We start from the raw sequence: 14,256 nt of genomic DNA on the forward strand, positions 1-14,256 counted from the left end.
TAATATGAATATTTTTTACAATAAATCATTAAGTAGGTTAGTCATTATCAGGTGTTAATCGCAGGATTTATTTGTGCACGGCGAGGATAACGATTCATTTGCCGACATCCTGTCTGAGCGGCAGCAATCGGGAATTGCAGCCGAATCAGCAGGCGAGTTACACACTCGTCATATATGAACGCGCGAGCGGCGAGGAGGCGGCGGCGAGGAGGCGGCGGCGGCAGGCGCGAGAGGACGGTGGCGAGCAAACGCGCGCGCCAGCTGGATTAATTAAAATTAATTGGAGCAAGTTTTAATGAACACGTTCGTACGGATGTCGGCTTGAGCGGTGACAAGTGACAGCCAATTACCCCGGCCCATGATTATTGCGCATCTCTTTAATTATACGATCTCCCGCCGCCCCTGCGTCTGCAACGTCCTGTCCAGCGCCAACGCCAGCTTCAAACCAATAACGTTCGATTATATCGGCCATCAAAATTTATTTTTTCATCTCAAAATCAAAAAAAAATATTTTTTTAATAAAATAATGTGTTGTGGATTTGTAAATTTTCTAAATGTAGAATGCAATTTGCAGGCCCTTCAGAAAGATGCTCTACAGAGTGTAGAAGTGTGTTGAAAATCGCATTCTCGCTCGGGAGTAGCAATATAATCAAGTTACGCGCTGCTCGTTACCTTTTTTAATTAGTTTAGATTTCTACCCTTTCATTCGGAGATAATTAAATTGGCTGCGAACGGGGACGCCGGAGCAAATAGTAAAAACAACAATCACGGCGTGGAGAGTCTGCTGTCGGGGGCGGGTCAAGGCGCAAATCTCGTTAGACGGGAAGATTAAAAACGAATCTTTCAGCACAATCGGTCAGGTGGTAGTAGTGGTAGTACCAACTCGCTTGCACCCCCAAAAGCATTTGTGAAATTGACAACGAGCCTGTTTACATTGTATCATTCGGAACATGCCGAACCAATTTCGGATCGTTTGATTAGGAACGCAAGCCATTAAAACCGGATTAGCGTTCTAATTCCAGATGCGGCCATTTGCCCGCCTCCCAAAATGGCCACCGACGATTTAGCGCCTAATCGCTTTTATCATTACCATTCCTATCAAGATAAAACTTACAAAAATTTCTAGGTTAGATTTGTATTGAATATCGAGCGACTGCACAGCTTCACTCTTTCTTTCAGCAGAAACATCCACACGTGATCTTTGAGGCGCGCACCAAGGCGAACAAAGGGTGCGCCAACTCGGGCAACATGGAATGGCGGCTGAATACCCACTCGGGTTTCTTACCGGTGTCGGAGCCGCGGCTGAAACGTGATGTGCGCGAAGCCACCAAGTATATCGAGACGGCCATCATCATCGACAAAGCCATGTTCGATAAGCGTAATGGCAGCACTCGTGCTGAGGTTGTGCACGATGCCATTCAGGTGGCCAATATTGCAGATCTCTACTTCCGCACGCTCAACACACGTGTTTCTGTAGTGTATGTTGAGACGTGGCAGGGTGGTAATCAAGCACAGATTGACCGCTCACAGGATATCGGCAGGGCCTTGTCGAATTTCAATGATTATACTTCAAGAAAATTGTATAATGTTGATAAGGATACTACGCAGTTATTGACTGGGGAAATGTTTGTTGGTGGTGAGGCGGGTATGGCTGTACCAGCAACCGTATGCACTGCCAAGGCGGTCGCCATCAGTGTGGATATCAACACTTATGAACCACATTTACTAGCTGGGACGATGGCCCACATGATCGGACATAATATTGGCATGGCCCATGATGATGGTCGGGAAGAATGTCATTGCTGGGACTGGCATGGATGTATCATGGCACAGGCCATCGTTGGATTGGACAATGTCCAGCCTTACAAATTCTCCGAATGCAGCCGATCGGATTACATCGACCGACTGCGTACTGGGAATGGAATTTGCTTGTTGAACAAGCCCAATGAGCTCGAGGTAAGTGTCACACATGAGGAAGTTTTCGGTGATGTGTAGGTATATGTGTATGTGGGGTATGTAGGTTCGTCGCACGTGCGGGAACAAAATCGTCGAGGATGGCGAAGAGTGCGACTGCGGATCGATCGACGACTGCCCGACGGTGGACCCGTGCTGCGATCCGATCACGTGCAAGCTGACGTCGGAGGCGGAGTGTGCGGCGGGGCCGTGCTGCGACCGATGCAGTCTGAAAGAGCGCGGCACAATCTGCCGTGCGGCGACGAACGAGTGCGACCTGCCCGAACAGTGCTCGGGTGAATCTGGCGACTGCCCCTCCGACGTCCACAAGAAGAACGGACACGCGTGCGGCGAGGATACGGGCTTCTGCTTCGACGGCGTGTGTCCCACGTTAGCCGTACAGTGTGAGCAGATCTGGGGGCCGGGCGGCGAGTCGGCGGACGCGCAGTGCTTCGAGCAGTTCAACTCCAAGGGCTCGGCGAACGGCCACTGCGGCAACGATCGCTCCGGCCGCTTCGTCAAGTGCGCGCCCGAGAACGTCAAGTGCGGCACGCTGCAATGCCAGCACGGCAATCGATCGCCGGCGGAGAAGGGGCTCGACCAGCTCTACTCGCGCACCATCATCTCGATCAAGGGCGTTGAGTACGAGTGCAAGTCCATCCACAAACCAGAAGGACCCGCACGTGCCAAGTCTAATCTAGGCCCACATTTGGGGCTTGTCAGGGACGGGACACCTTGTGGTAATGATCGTATCTGCTACAATCAGACCTGCACAAATATCCATCCCTATTTGGATACTACCAAGTGTCCCACCAACAATAACGACATTGAGTGTTCTGGACACGGGGTATGACCATCAATAATCACCTTTAGAACCATTTTTGCTAATTTTTGTTTTGGGGTAGTCTTGTACAAACACCAATAAGTGCTACTGCCATTTTGGATGGAGCGGCCCAGACTGCTCAATTGAGGAGGAGATCACTACTGCCCTACCGTTACCCACCCCACCACCATCCGAAACCAGAGGCATGAAGGACCTTGCCGATATTATGAAGAAAAAGGAGACTCCCTATGGTAAGCCCCCTAATGTTTATTGTATCCTATTCAGATTCCATTTCAGGTAACCCTTGAGATCTACAAATCATCAAATTTTATTACAGACTAATCTTGATTTCTTTCAGGCCATTTGCTGATTTATGTATATTCTGTGCGTAATTTGTGAATGTTTTACTCCTAAAGTGATCCTTTCCTCAAAGGACCATTTTGGGACCTTAAATTCTTTCAAGTTTTTTATTTATTCAAAAAAATAAGTAAAATTGATCTTTGATGCTTGAAAGGATGATGATATTTGGTGTGGAAGGTTGAGCGTTTTGGTTCGTGCCTGCAGATCAGAAGAACAAGGATACCTTCAGCACACTGACGATGGTGTTTATACTGACCGGCGTGGTGAAGGGCGTCTTCGTATGTTTTGCCCTAGTGGCTGTTTGCTACAGGTACCGTGTCGGTCTAACAGCCCCTCCAAAAAAAAACAAATCAAATATAACAATAAAACTGTGTCTCTAATTCAATCAAACCACCGTCCGAAGCAAGAGAACGAGCGAACGAGAGAACGGGTGCCTGCTTGCGCGCAGTGTCCTGTACATAGGCTTCTACAGTCTCTCGATGTTGTGCCTTGTATATATTTACTCATCACGTACGGAGTTTGTGCATTTATATATATTTTGTCTCATTCGTGCTTTCCTTCTCTATCTTCGCCTGTTGTGTTGATGCATGATGATGATGATGATGATGATGACGTCGACGTCGTCTCGTCTTCCTGCGTTGGATCCGCCACACAGAGTCCTATCACGGCTCGAACACGGTTTTTCTCGTGGGTACACTCATGTCGGTGGTAGGGGGTGTGTTCATTGTGTTTGCAACTATGGCTCTATGCTACAGGTCAGTCGTAGTACACAAAAACTTCTCGCTCTGCCTCAGGTTAGTGAGCAGACCGTCCAGGTAGAGATCCACATATTCAGCATCCGCTAGCTTCTTCTGCTGCGTTCTTTTTTCATTATTACTTCTTTGCCGATTTTGCGACACACTTCATTGTTACTCACTTGTTTGTTTTCTATTTTATTTTTTGGTTTTTATTAATCTTCTGGGCAATTCCCATGATTTGTTTTGGTTTTTGGTTTTCTGCGTCGCGCGTCCATCTTTTTGTCCCCTTCTGCTATGATTTGCTATCGCTAGATGTCCGTAGCCCACGACTTCTTATTGCTCACACTTTCGATTCGAATGCAAACAGGCCAACAACACCCTCACAACCTCCTTCACACTCATTCAGAATCAGATTCAGAACACTTGATACTCGACACGCACTCAGTTTCTAAAAATCTAGCATGTTTACCAGTTTAGCAGTAAACAAGAATTAATTAAATTTTTTCGAATTAATTTGGAGCGCCGCCAACTTGCGATGCAGTGGAATGATAATCATAAATTCAATTAGTCATCAGGCGTGATTTTTTGTGCTCCGCCGAGGACGATTTACGCCCCGGTCATAATTTATTTACGTTCGGTTTAATTCCGCTTTCCGGAAAACTTTACGCAATCAAATTTACGGCTGTTTGCATTCGCGACGAGAGTTAAATTCTGTAAAAATTTGTGCGCGTTGGAAAAGTGTGTTCAATAAGAGGTGAATTTCCATTGACGCGCGCTGTGCATCTCCAAAAAGAAGCCTAGTCGCAAGGCCACAGCAGGTTGCGGCATTACAATTTTACAGACAGATGATCAGAATTATTATTATTATTGATTGATGACCGGTGGTGCATTTGTGAACGTGATTAAATGTTGTTTGGTAAAATTGTATGTGGGGCAATCGGCATGTGTGTAAATATAAACTAGTGCACGCTCCTGACGTAAACAAAAACCGAAAAAAAAATGTTTTGCAAAATGGATCCGTCATTAAACATTCCATTTCCTGCGAAATGTGGATGTTAATGTCACATGCTGCCGCAGGATCCATATGTAAATGTAAATATCCCAACAAAAAGCACATTTTTAAAGAAATTGAAAAATTTTTGAAAAGAAAAAAAATGAAAAAAAATACGCATGATCTGTGAGCATGTTCGGTGGTGTGAATTTGAGCTATATGTAAAATCTCTATTCTCTACATTCTTCAATCTATTAGATGCTATATTTTGAATGCGTGCAGAATGTATGCCAACCCAGAAACAAACAAAAATCACCTCTGATAACATCCCTCTTTTCTTCTCTTCTCTAGTACACGATGTACACACAATTCACAACAAAAAAAAATTAGAATACATAATAAATAATTTTAGGACATTACACACACCAAACAAATAGCCATATTAGCCGATTCATTCTCACTCACATTCTCACATTCTGGGCGAGCCGATGCTGAACATCCTTGTGCTGATTCCTAACCTCATTTCAGAACTTTTCAACCCTCCTCTCTTAGTAAAAGCTTGCCGAAAACCATTTTTGCCGAATTTATCAAGAAAAAGTCAAAATGTGCGCGAACAGACAGACAATCTCTAAAGATGACGATTTAATCTGGACACTAACCTATCAACAGTTTTTGCTGTTCTTAATATCTCTAGGATGTAACTGTAGAATTTTTAGACACATACACACATACACATCAACACAAGAAACACACAAGGAAACAATTACAAAATGCAAAACAATAGTTATAGATGGCTTTCAATGACGACTAAAATATTCCGTGGAATGTTTTAGGAAATCATTGGATTTCTTAGAACCTAGGAATTTTTGCGTATTTTTTTGATGGTTATACAAAGGAGTGGTCCAAATGGTAACTGATTTTCTCACAGATCAATAGAATCATTTAATATTTACCATATTTTTAATTAAAAATCAACTGAAAAACATTATAGAATTAAGTAATAAATTTCACATCGACACAAAAATAATTCTCCACAAAGTCAAAATGTACATTAATCTCATGTATAATTATGGTTTCGATTCGAGCATGCTCTAAAAGTCTAAACAAACAATCCAATATTCGAATTCTATACGTTCTCGAAGCCAAAGTATAAACGTGGTCCACGCTCATCAAACTTAATTATGCTTATTTATTGAATGTCACACAACTCAAGCGATTTTTGATAGACCACCTTTGTATCTTGTCGCTTTTGGTTTTGTTTTTGACTCTCTCTCTTTCTCTGTCTGTCTCTCTCTCTATCTATCTTCTCTGTCTATAATCTACCGAATCAGTTTCTGTGACTCTAATGGGTGTTTTCTCTCTCAAATTGTTCGCGGATGCGTGGATTGCAAACTCAAATCAAGCAAAAAAAAGAAAAGAATTTGAAAGATGAAAACGTCGAAGGCGACCCGCCGAGCAACCATATTAATTCCGGCTTTTTCTGTTTTCCATTCTCACGTTACTTCATCCTCACGCAATGCGTTCGCTTCTGAAGGAGGACCACCGTGCGCAAGTACGAGAAACCGTACGATAAAAATTCAATGCAGAAAAATTACGTCCTCACCGGCAATCATTCGCAAGAGGATAACTTAAATAACGCTGACAAGATAATGCCCTTCGGAGTGCCCGCGTACGGGTAAGTAATTTCAGCATTTCACTCACATCCAACCAAAAAAAAACCAAAAAATTTTTCGCCAAAAATCTCATCCAGTTTATTTATGTTTTTCATTTTGGTTATTTGTGAATCTACCAGATAACGAAAAACTTCACAATACCTTTGGTGTGATTGTACGGAACGAATGGACTTTGAATTGATACGTAGTTTCGTTTTGTCGAGCTTTTTTCTTGTTACTTCCAAAAAAAATACAAAAAAATAAAAAAACTTTTTCTCGTCTGTCGATTCGTTAGCATTAGCGTGTTGGTGACCTTTGATGAGAATGCCTAAATCTGTGTGTTGACGATTTTGTTGAGCGCTTTTTTATATTATATATACTTGACCTTGATTGACCTTGATTGAATCGACGGCCATCTCTTGATTATTTCTTGTTGGTGTTCGTAATGCACTTGTCTCTCTCTATCTCTGTGTGTCTCCCTATCTGTCTGTGACTTTCTTCCTCTCTCTGTCGAAGTCTTTTTTGAAAATTCTCCGTCCAGTCGTAGAAAAGCTCTGCTTCAAAAACGAACAGTTTGTACATACAATTTTATATATATATATACTATAATATATTAGACGATGAAGATGAATCAGACGAGGAGTAAGATTCTGTTCTGGGTGGGGGTGTGGATTGTTTCGAAAGTCACTAATGATCTCTATCGATTTTTGCCAGTCGTGCGGACTCGCAGCGCGTTTTGTTCCGATCGTCGAATCACATGGGATCTGGTGGACCATCGCATTACCAGTTAGTTTTCTTTGTTCGTTGTAACTTATATTTTGCACTCTCACACGAAACGAAGTCAGACGTTGTGGTATATTGTTTTTGTCGTCCGAGTGTGTTTTTTGGACCGTTTTTGACCATTTACGTTGAACGTTGAACGTTTTCATCGCATTCACACACATACTGTCAGTTTTATGATCATCATTTGCAACCGTTTTTTGTCTCTCACTAGTGATCTTTCAGTTTCAATTATATTGACGAGAAACAAACAAAAATTTTAATTTATCTTATTTATGATTTCCTTATTTTGGGTTGCATGGAAGACGCATGTTCAACGTGAGATGTGTGTCATGTTTTGATGTTGTTCAAAGTCTACAACCCATTTGATTACTTGTTGTAGGGATCACAAGTTGGGCTCATTGAAGCGCATGGGTGTCGGGGATCGGGCAGTGAAGATGACCCAACCCATTCAGGTAATACCCTCTTTATTCTTATTTAAATATCTACTTATAGTTGTCATTGAAGGTGAGGATGAAACAGTGTCCTTTATAGACCTGCAACACAACAATTTGAAACTGCCAGAGAAAAAGGGTATCCTGAAGAAGCACGACTATGGTCTGGTGATGAGCGATGGTAAAGACAGCTGGGGAGATGCCTCACCAGATGATATCCTCTCCCAGAACAATATTAGTATGGCCCAGTTAATGGGAGCTACTAGTATGACGGATGTCGAACGCACCTTGAAGAGTCTGAATGGGTACCATGAGGATATTATCAAAGCGCTGCGTACCGCAGCGAATCACCGCGGGGCGTCAACGCCATCAGGCAGCACGTCGTGCCTTAGCGAGGAGGTACTGCGACGAAGTTTACAGGAATGCGCCGCGGGTTACGGCGACTACAAACGTTCTTCCAAGGAGAACGTCTGCGAACCGCAGGTAAGTGGCGCATGCGCGCTGCCGCGCGAGCCAGTGCTAGATGAGTGATACAGGTGTTCGTTAAGGTTGTCGTGGACGCCGACGAAGAGGATGATGATGAAGTGGAAGCACGAGGGCCAGGCCCACTGCGTATCCGTAACCTGGAGGATCTCATCCGTCAACTGGAACACCATTCCCGTCACATGAGCCCCAGCGGCTCGGAGGATATCCGCATGTCGGAAACGGAAGCCGACCGCCATTATCGTCAGGAATCCTCGTCGGCGTGCAGTGAGAGCTCGCATCAGTCGCATCGCGGCGACCCGCGCTTCGGCTACGGCGGTGTCGGGGGCGGTGGCGGCGTGGGCGTCGGGGTAGGTGCACGGTACCCGCGGCCGGGCGCTCGTATGCCCTACCCGCACCCGCACGCGCACCACGCGCCCGACGAGGAGGGCATCTACGAAAGCGCCGACCATGAACGTGGCGCGCCTTGTGGCGGCACGCCCGACAGCGAAAGGTAATCTGTCCTTGGATGTACGGCCCGACCCACTCCACCACCAACCTCGCATTGCCTCATCACGGTTGTTGTCTGTTGTGTGTGTTTCTAGCGATGAGTTCGTGCAAGCGCAGCAGCAGTTGGCCCGCTGGGCTAGCGACGACGCCGTGCCGCAGGCGGGCACGAGTGGCGGCGGCGGCATGCCGCGCGAGTACCGGCTGCCGTCGCCGTCCTCCTCCACGAGCGAGGAGCCAACAAGCGTTGTACGCGCGCCTGTGCCCGTACCGCCAGTGCAACTTCAGCCGCACCCGCACCCCGAGCACGCCACCATCCACCGCCCCAAGCGGTACCCGGAGTACAAACACTGATAGTGACTCGCAGGGTAGACTCGCGTCGCGCCGGCGAGCCACCCCCGTATCTCCCGTGTTAAGTGTTGCGCGGCTAACTGACGTAAACAAAGTATATTAAATTTAAATAAGCATAAATTATATAGTTGTTGAGACATTCCTGATGCATTCTCAATGCAGGCATAATTCTAAATCCGTGGTATGGTGTGTATCTGGAAATGAGAAATCTAAGCTAAGCGAAAACCCGATTATGCCTTAGTTGCGGCCAAAGCCTGGCTCTTCTCGTGCCCCCTCCACAAAAGGACAACTCAACTCAACTCAACAATGCGCGCGCAACTTATCATCGCACCAGTAAACACCTAGTTTTATTATAGCACTTAAGTTGAACGCGAGAGGACGCGATTTGTGTGTGTTCATTGCGAAAGTCATGCGCGCATGCGCACCGGAGAGCCGGGACCTACCCGAAAGCATTCATAACCAAACTTCTACACACAACAACATGAAATCGAAATCGAAGAAATTCAACCAACATAAATTTATTTTAAACTCTAGATGATAATCAACACATAGATAATGATGAGAAATGTAAAAGAAGAGCTGTTTCTCTTTAGTGATGTTATTGAAAAATAAACCTAGTCTTTGAATTCACGGCGTAGAGGCCTAAAAACACACGAAAACCAAAAACAACTAATAACATTACCTTATTATATAAAATATTATTATATTATTATCTAATTGACACTTGTTCGGTTCGGATCCACGCGAGGGCTGATCCGATTGTTCCTTATTCACTGTAACATATATAAGAGTCTTAAGTATCTAATGATAATACGCACCTATAATTATCGCCACCGTACACACCTCCGTTTGTACATAATGAAGATGAAAACAAAAAAACCTGATGTACTCCTGAATGATAACGATTATTATTGTGTAATATGTATAGCCTTTTCGCAATGGATCAGCACCCTCGAGAAATAAATTACTGAAAATAAAAAAATACAAAAAACACCACACAAACAAATGAGCAGGATGTAATAATGATAACACGCACGAATCGAAATCGAATTATTGTTATCGAAATTAAGGATAATTTTTTATTGGGCTATCTATCCCGATACACTCTCCATCCAACGCGATGCGATGCGATACGCGGTCCCAACGGTGAGGACATTTTAAGAACTGAGCACACGAAAATAAAAAAAAATCATTTTTTTTTGATTTTTACGCGCTGATTTCGTTCATAGCCGTAGGAAATTTATAGCAAATCACCCGTCTAATCACCGTCTAAGTACCGTAATCCGTAATTAAGACTTTTTCATAATGCGTGCGTTCATTTTTTGATATGAAACAACGCGATAAAATAAAGTATGATATCATTTCGAGTGCGAGACGATGAAATAAAACACACAGCAAAACTCACCGCGACCAAAATAATTCTAAACTGCTCACAGTATTTAAACAATTAAATCAATCGAGAGGCAATGAAAACGGTCGGCAAGTGAATAAAAAAAAATTACCATCATAACAAAATAATAAAAATGAATTAAACTATGAATTATTATATGAAACTCGGACTGTAGGCATAGTAGGAATGCAAGTGTACATAAAAGAATGTATGAATATGAAATATTTAAAAAGAAAAATGAAAAAAAACGTTGACAAAATGAAGCAAAAGACATGGTATGTTACGAAATGTATTTGTAACGAATAAATAAACATTTAGGGCATGTTTGGCATCTGATATCACTTTAAACGTTGATGTAAACCTCGAGAGAAACTAATTAATGAAGGCAACCAGTTTAAAAATCAAATGTTACCGACAAATATATTGTTAATTTCGAACAGTTTCACAATTACACGTTGATCTAAATTAAAAATTTACAAAAAAAAAACTACGCGAAGAACTAAATTTACATTTAATTACTAATTAAGGCGAATTTAAGAGAGTAACACACACAAATGAAGAAAAAAATATATTATATGAATTAATAAAAATTTCTAAGAAGATATATTAAGAGTTTTAATTCTGTTGACTTTGTAACGAGCGTGATTAAGCTTCTCAGTTGGTTATAATCAAAAACTAATTAAACAATCAACAATTACGACGAAAAATTTTAAAAAAATTTAAAAATTTTTGTTTTATGATATAATTGACAGCAAACAAGAACATCGTGTGGATTACGTTCATCGATCGTTGCGTTATAAATAATTAAATGTCAATTATAACGTCCGTAAAGCTGTAACCTAAGGAAACCGGTAATAACTGTAACTCTTCGGTTACGCAAGTAATTCTATTATCATATTATAAATAAGATGGCAAAGCAGAACAAAAGAGGCTGAGGGAATGATGTAAACGAAGCAAAAATAAACAAAAAACGGAAATAATTGTGTAGCTTAGTACTTGCTGTACAATGTACCAATCAAAACAGTTCAGTTTGTATCATAATATCACGAGGAGGAAGAAAATTCAACAGTTTATTGAATCTAGACACGGTATTTAAACAAAAATGAAAAAAAAAACACACACACGTTACGAATAAGAATTGTGCCAATACTGTTTAGTTTAATCACTCATTATTATTATGATTGTGTGATAATAATTATAATGGTAATGATTATTCTAGATTAAGGATGGTCATGACGGCGCAATGCACTGCAAAACGAACTAATTAATAACACGGTGATTCCACTCACTCAATTATTATTATTAACATTGTTATTATTATTATTATTAATATTATTAATATTAATATAAATTCCTGCATTAATAATTAATTTTATTTGTATTTAATGTTTTAATATAAATTCCTATGAATTTTTTTATTCAAAAATTGCATAAATTCCATGTTTAAATAAATGAGAAAAATTTATTGTTAATAATAATAATTGAGTGATGTTTTCACCTCGATTTGAAAGTCTAAAGTACCATTTAAGTACACGTACACGTTACAAATATTACCACATGTAAATTATTAACAAAAAAAAATGAAACGAAGCAAAAATTTCTTGGCTAAATTGCACTATTGTTTATTTTTTTGCACGCACACACAAAAACTAAATAAAAATGAAATGAAATGTAATTCAGTCATCTTTGAATGATGAAGAAATGAAATGGATTTTTGGGCTGACAAGTATTTGCTCACTGTTGTATTTAATATTGATTATGGTTTGTTAAAAGATTGTGCTCTTTTTTTCCATCTGAAGTGAATTAATTACAAGAAATTGACAAACACAAACACGCAGGCAAATAAATTTACTTCGTACGCGCGCAGAGGAAGAGCACGATTTTTGTAACGTATTCACTAATAATGACGATTAAGAAAACAAACTTGAATAACACTGTAAGCGGATGAGAAAACCACATTGCGAACGTTTTTTTAACAAGGGAGGTCAGATGGATGTAAATATAGTGTTTATGACGATATACACTGCCTAAATAAATGAATTATTACCTAATAACAACAATATTACATTCATTATTTACCTCTTGATTATATTTCATCGTAAATGTTGTTTATTTATTGTTTAATTCCAAGTATTCGTTGAATTACGCATAAGAACTTGTTTATTTACTTATGAACATCGTGTTTCTCGCTGAGTTGAATCCCTACTAATATTATAAATGCGAAAGTCCTGATGTTTGTTACACTTTCACGCAAAAACTACTTAACCGATCGTCATGAAAATTTGTACACATATTCTTAGTGGTCCCCGAATGGTTATAGGCTACTTTTTATTTAATAAAAAAATATATTTTTTAAACAAAATAAAGAAATTGTTTAGCCAATAATACCTCTGCATCTGGCTATTTGACTACTTTAACGCCATCTAGCATTCCAGCAATGAAGCTCAAACCTAAGTACTATAGTACCATCACACTGTATTATCACACTGTATTACCGACAGCTACGTCAACATCAAATCCAATTGACTACACTATGGAGACTGTACACTATACTTTCATAGACTATAGTTTCAGCCATTTTAACTTCCCGCCATTCTACTTCATTGTTACTTCTTCTGTGACTATAGACGCGTACGGAAGCAACTTCATTATTTTAGATATTCGCGAGCAAAGCCGCGGGTTAAAGCTAGTATAATATATAAATAAGTGCATTGCAGCGACATCTGTAGGCGAATTCTTGAACTATTGTTATATTTTATCGCCAGAAAGTGATTAGAAGCGTGTTTTATGTCGTTTTATCACCAGTAGAAGGCAATACACGTAGAAAAACACATAATAAACAATAAAAATTTAATTTCAACGATAATAAATTAAAGTAATACATTTTTAAAATTTTATTTTTAATGAAATGTTTTATGAAATAAATTTTACTTTGAAGTAATTTTTTCGCAATTTTCAACACCCACCCACCGCGTCTGTGGATAATTAAATTATTTGTGGTCAAGGCGTAGCACATAAATTAACACCCAACACAATCGACCACACACACGATAATAAACTTCACTTTCATTCAGGTCTCAAGTATTTCATTCATAAACCTCACCCACAATGGAATTACCTCGGGTCAAGCATAGAATATCGCAATTTTTGCGAGTTTTGCGATAAATTTTAATAGATTTGACGTTTTTTTCGACGTTTTACTTTATAATTGAGCAAATTTATGGACGAATGAGTTTCTACAAACAAAGAAGCCGAGGATGATGGCGTTTGTGGCGGATTAGGGTGGCCTCCCTGCGGGATTCAACTAGTTTTAGCATTGACATGATAGTTAGCATTGGCGCTGCGTGGCGTCCACGACGAATGCGCATTGTTACCGAAAACCGCATAACCCAACGACACCCTTAATTCAAATTTCCTCACAACGCTCAAACGCACAAATCATTTCAACACAACTACTAGGAGAGAGAAACCAGAAACAAGGGTCGAATTGAATTGAATATGAAATATTTTGCATTGCGATGTGAGAAAATAAAACGTATAGGAAAATAACCGCAGGATGTCGATCATTCATCAATATCAATATCAACATAACCGCAGTGGATATTTCTGTTTGTAGTTTGGTAGTTGAAGGTTTTTATTTTATTTTGTACTTTGTGCTGTGTGCTGGGGTTTGATGTTGGGCAATAATTTCGCATTATCACACTGAATAGCGTGGTACGGATAGATGCGGAAGCTGGTTGAAGAGTGGATGGATGTCTGCAATGTGTACATCCCGTCGACCCCCCTCGAGGTGCTTACAAATTGAAATGGTTTTAT

At 40.8% G+C, this 14,256-nt stretch overlaps 1 protein-coding gene across 1 annotated transcript in view; it reads left to right on the forward strand.

Moving 5' to 3' along the window:
• The window catches only part of mmd (disintegrin and metalloproteinase domain-containing protein mind-meld), a 117,493-nt gene extending 104,993 nt beyond the window's left edge, over positions 1-12,500 (forward strand). Inside the window, 11 exon segments of the mRNA XM_065318035.1 lie at positions 1,180-1,956; positions 2,021-2,800; positions 2,859-3,027; positions 3,341-3,446; positions 6,399-6,539; positions 7,231-7,302; positions 7,679-7,715; positions 7,718-7,751; positions 7,804-8,213; positions 8,279-8,706; positions 8,798-12,500. Of these exon segments, the coding sequence (XP_065174107.1) occupies positions 1,180-1,956; positions 2,021-2,800; positions 2,859-3,027; positions 3,341-3,446; positions 6,399-6,539; positions 7,231-7,302; positions 7,679-7,715; positions 7,718-7,751; positions 7,804-8,213; positions 8,279-8,706; positions 8,798-9,053 (3,210 nt within the window). The 3' untranslated portion in view covers positions 9,054-12,500.
• Positions 12,501-14,256: the final 1,756 nt, after the last annotated feature.

This window comes from Atheta coriaria, unplaced genomic scaffold (assembly GCF_025399875.1).
Source record: "Atheta coriaria isolate IRGN ID8LTWV9N9 unplaced genomic scaffold, Caltech_Dcor_3.1 hic_scaffold_3_pilon, whole genome shotgun sequence".
NCBI lineage: Eukaryota > Metazoa > Arthropoda > Insecta > Coleoptera > Staphylinidae > Dalotia > Dalotia coriaria.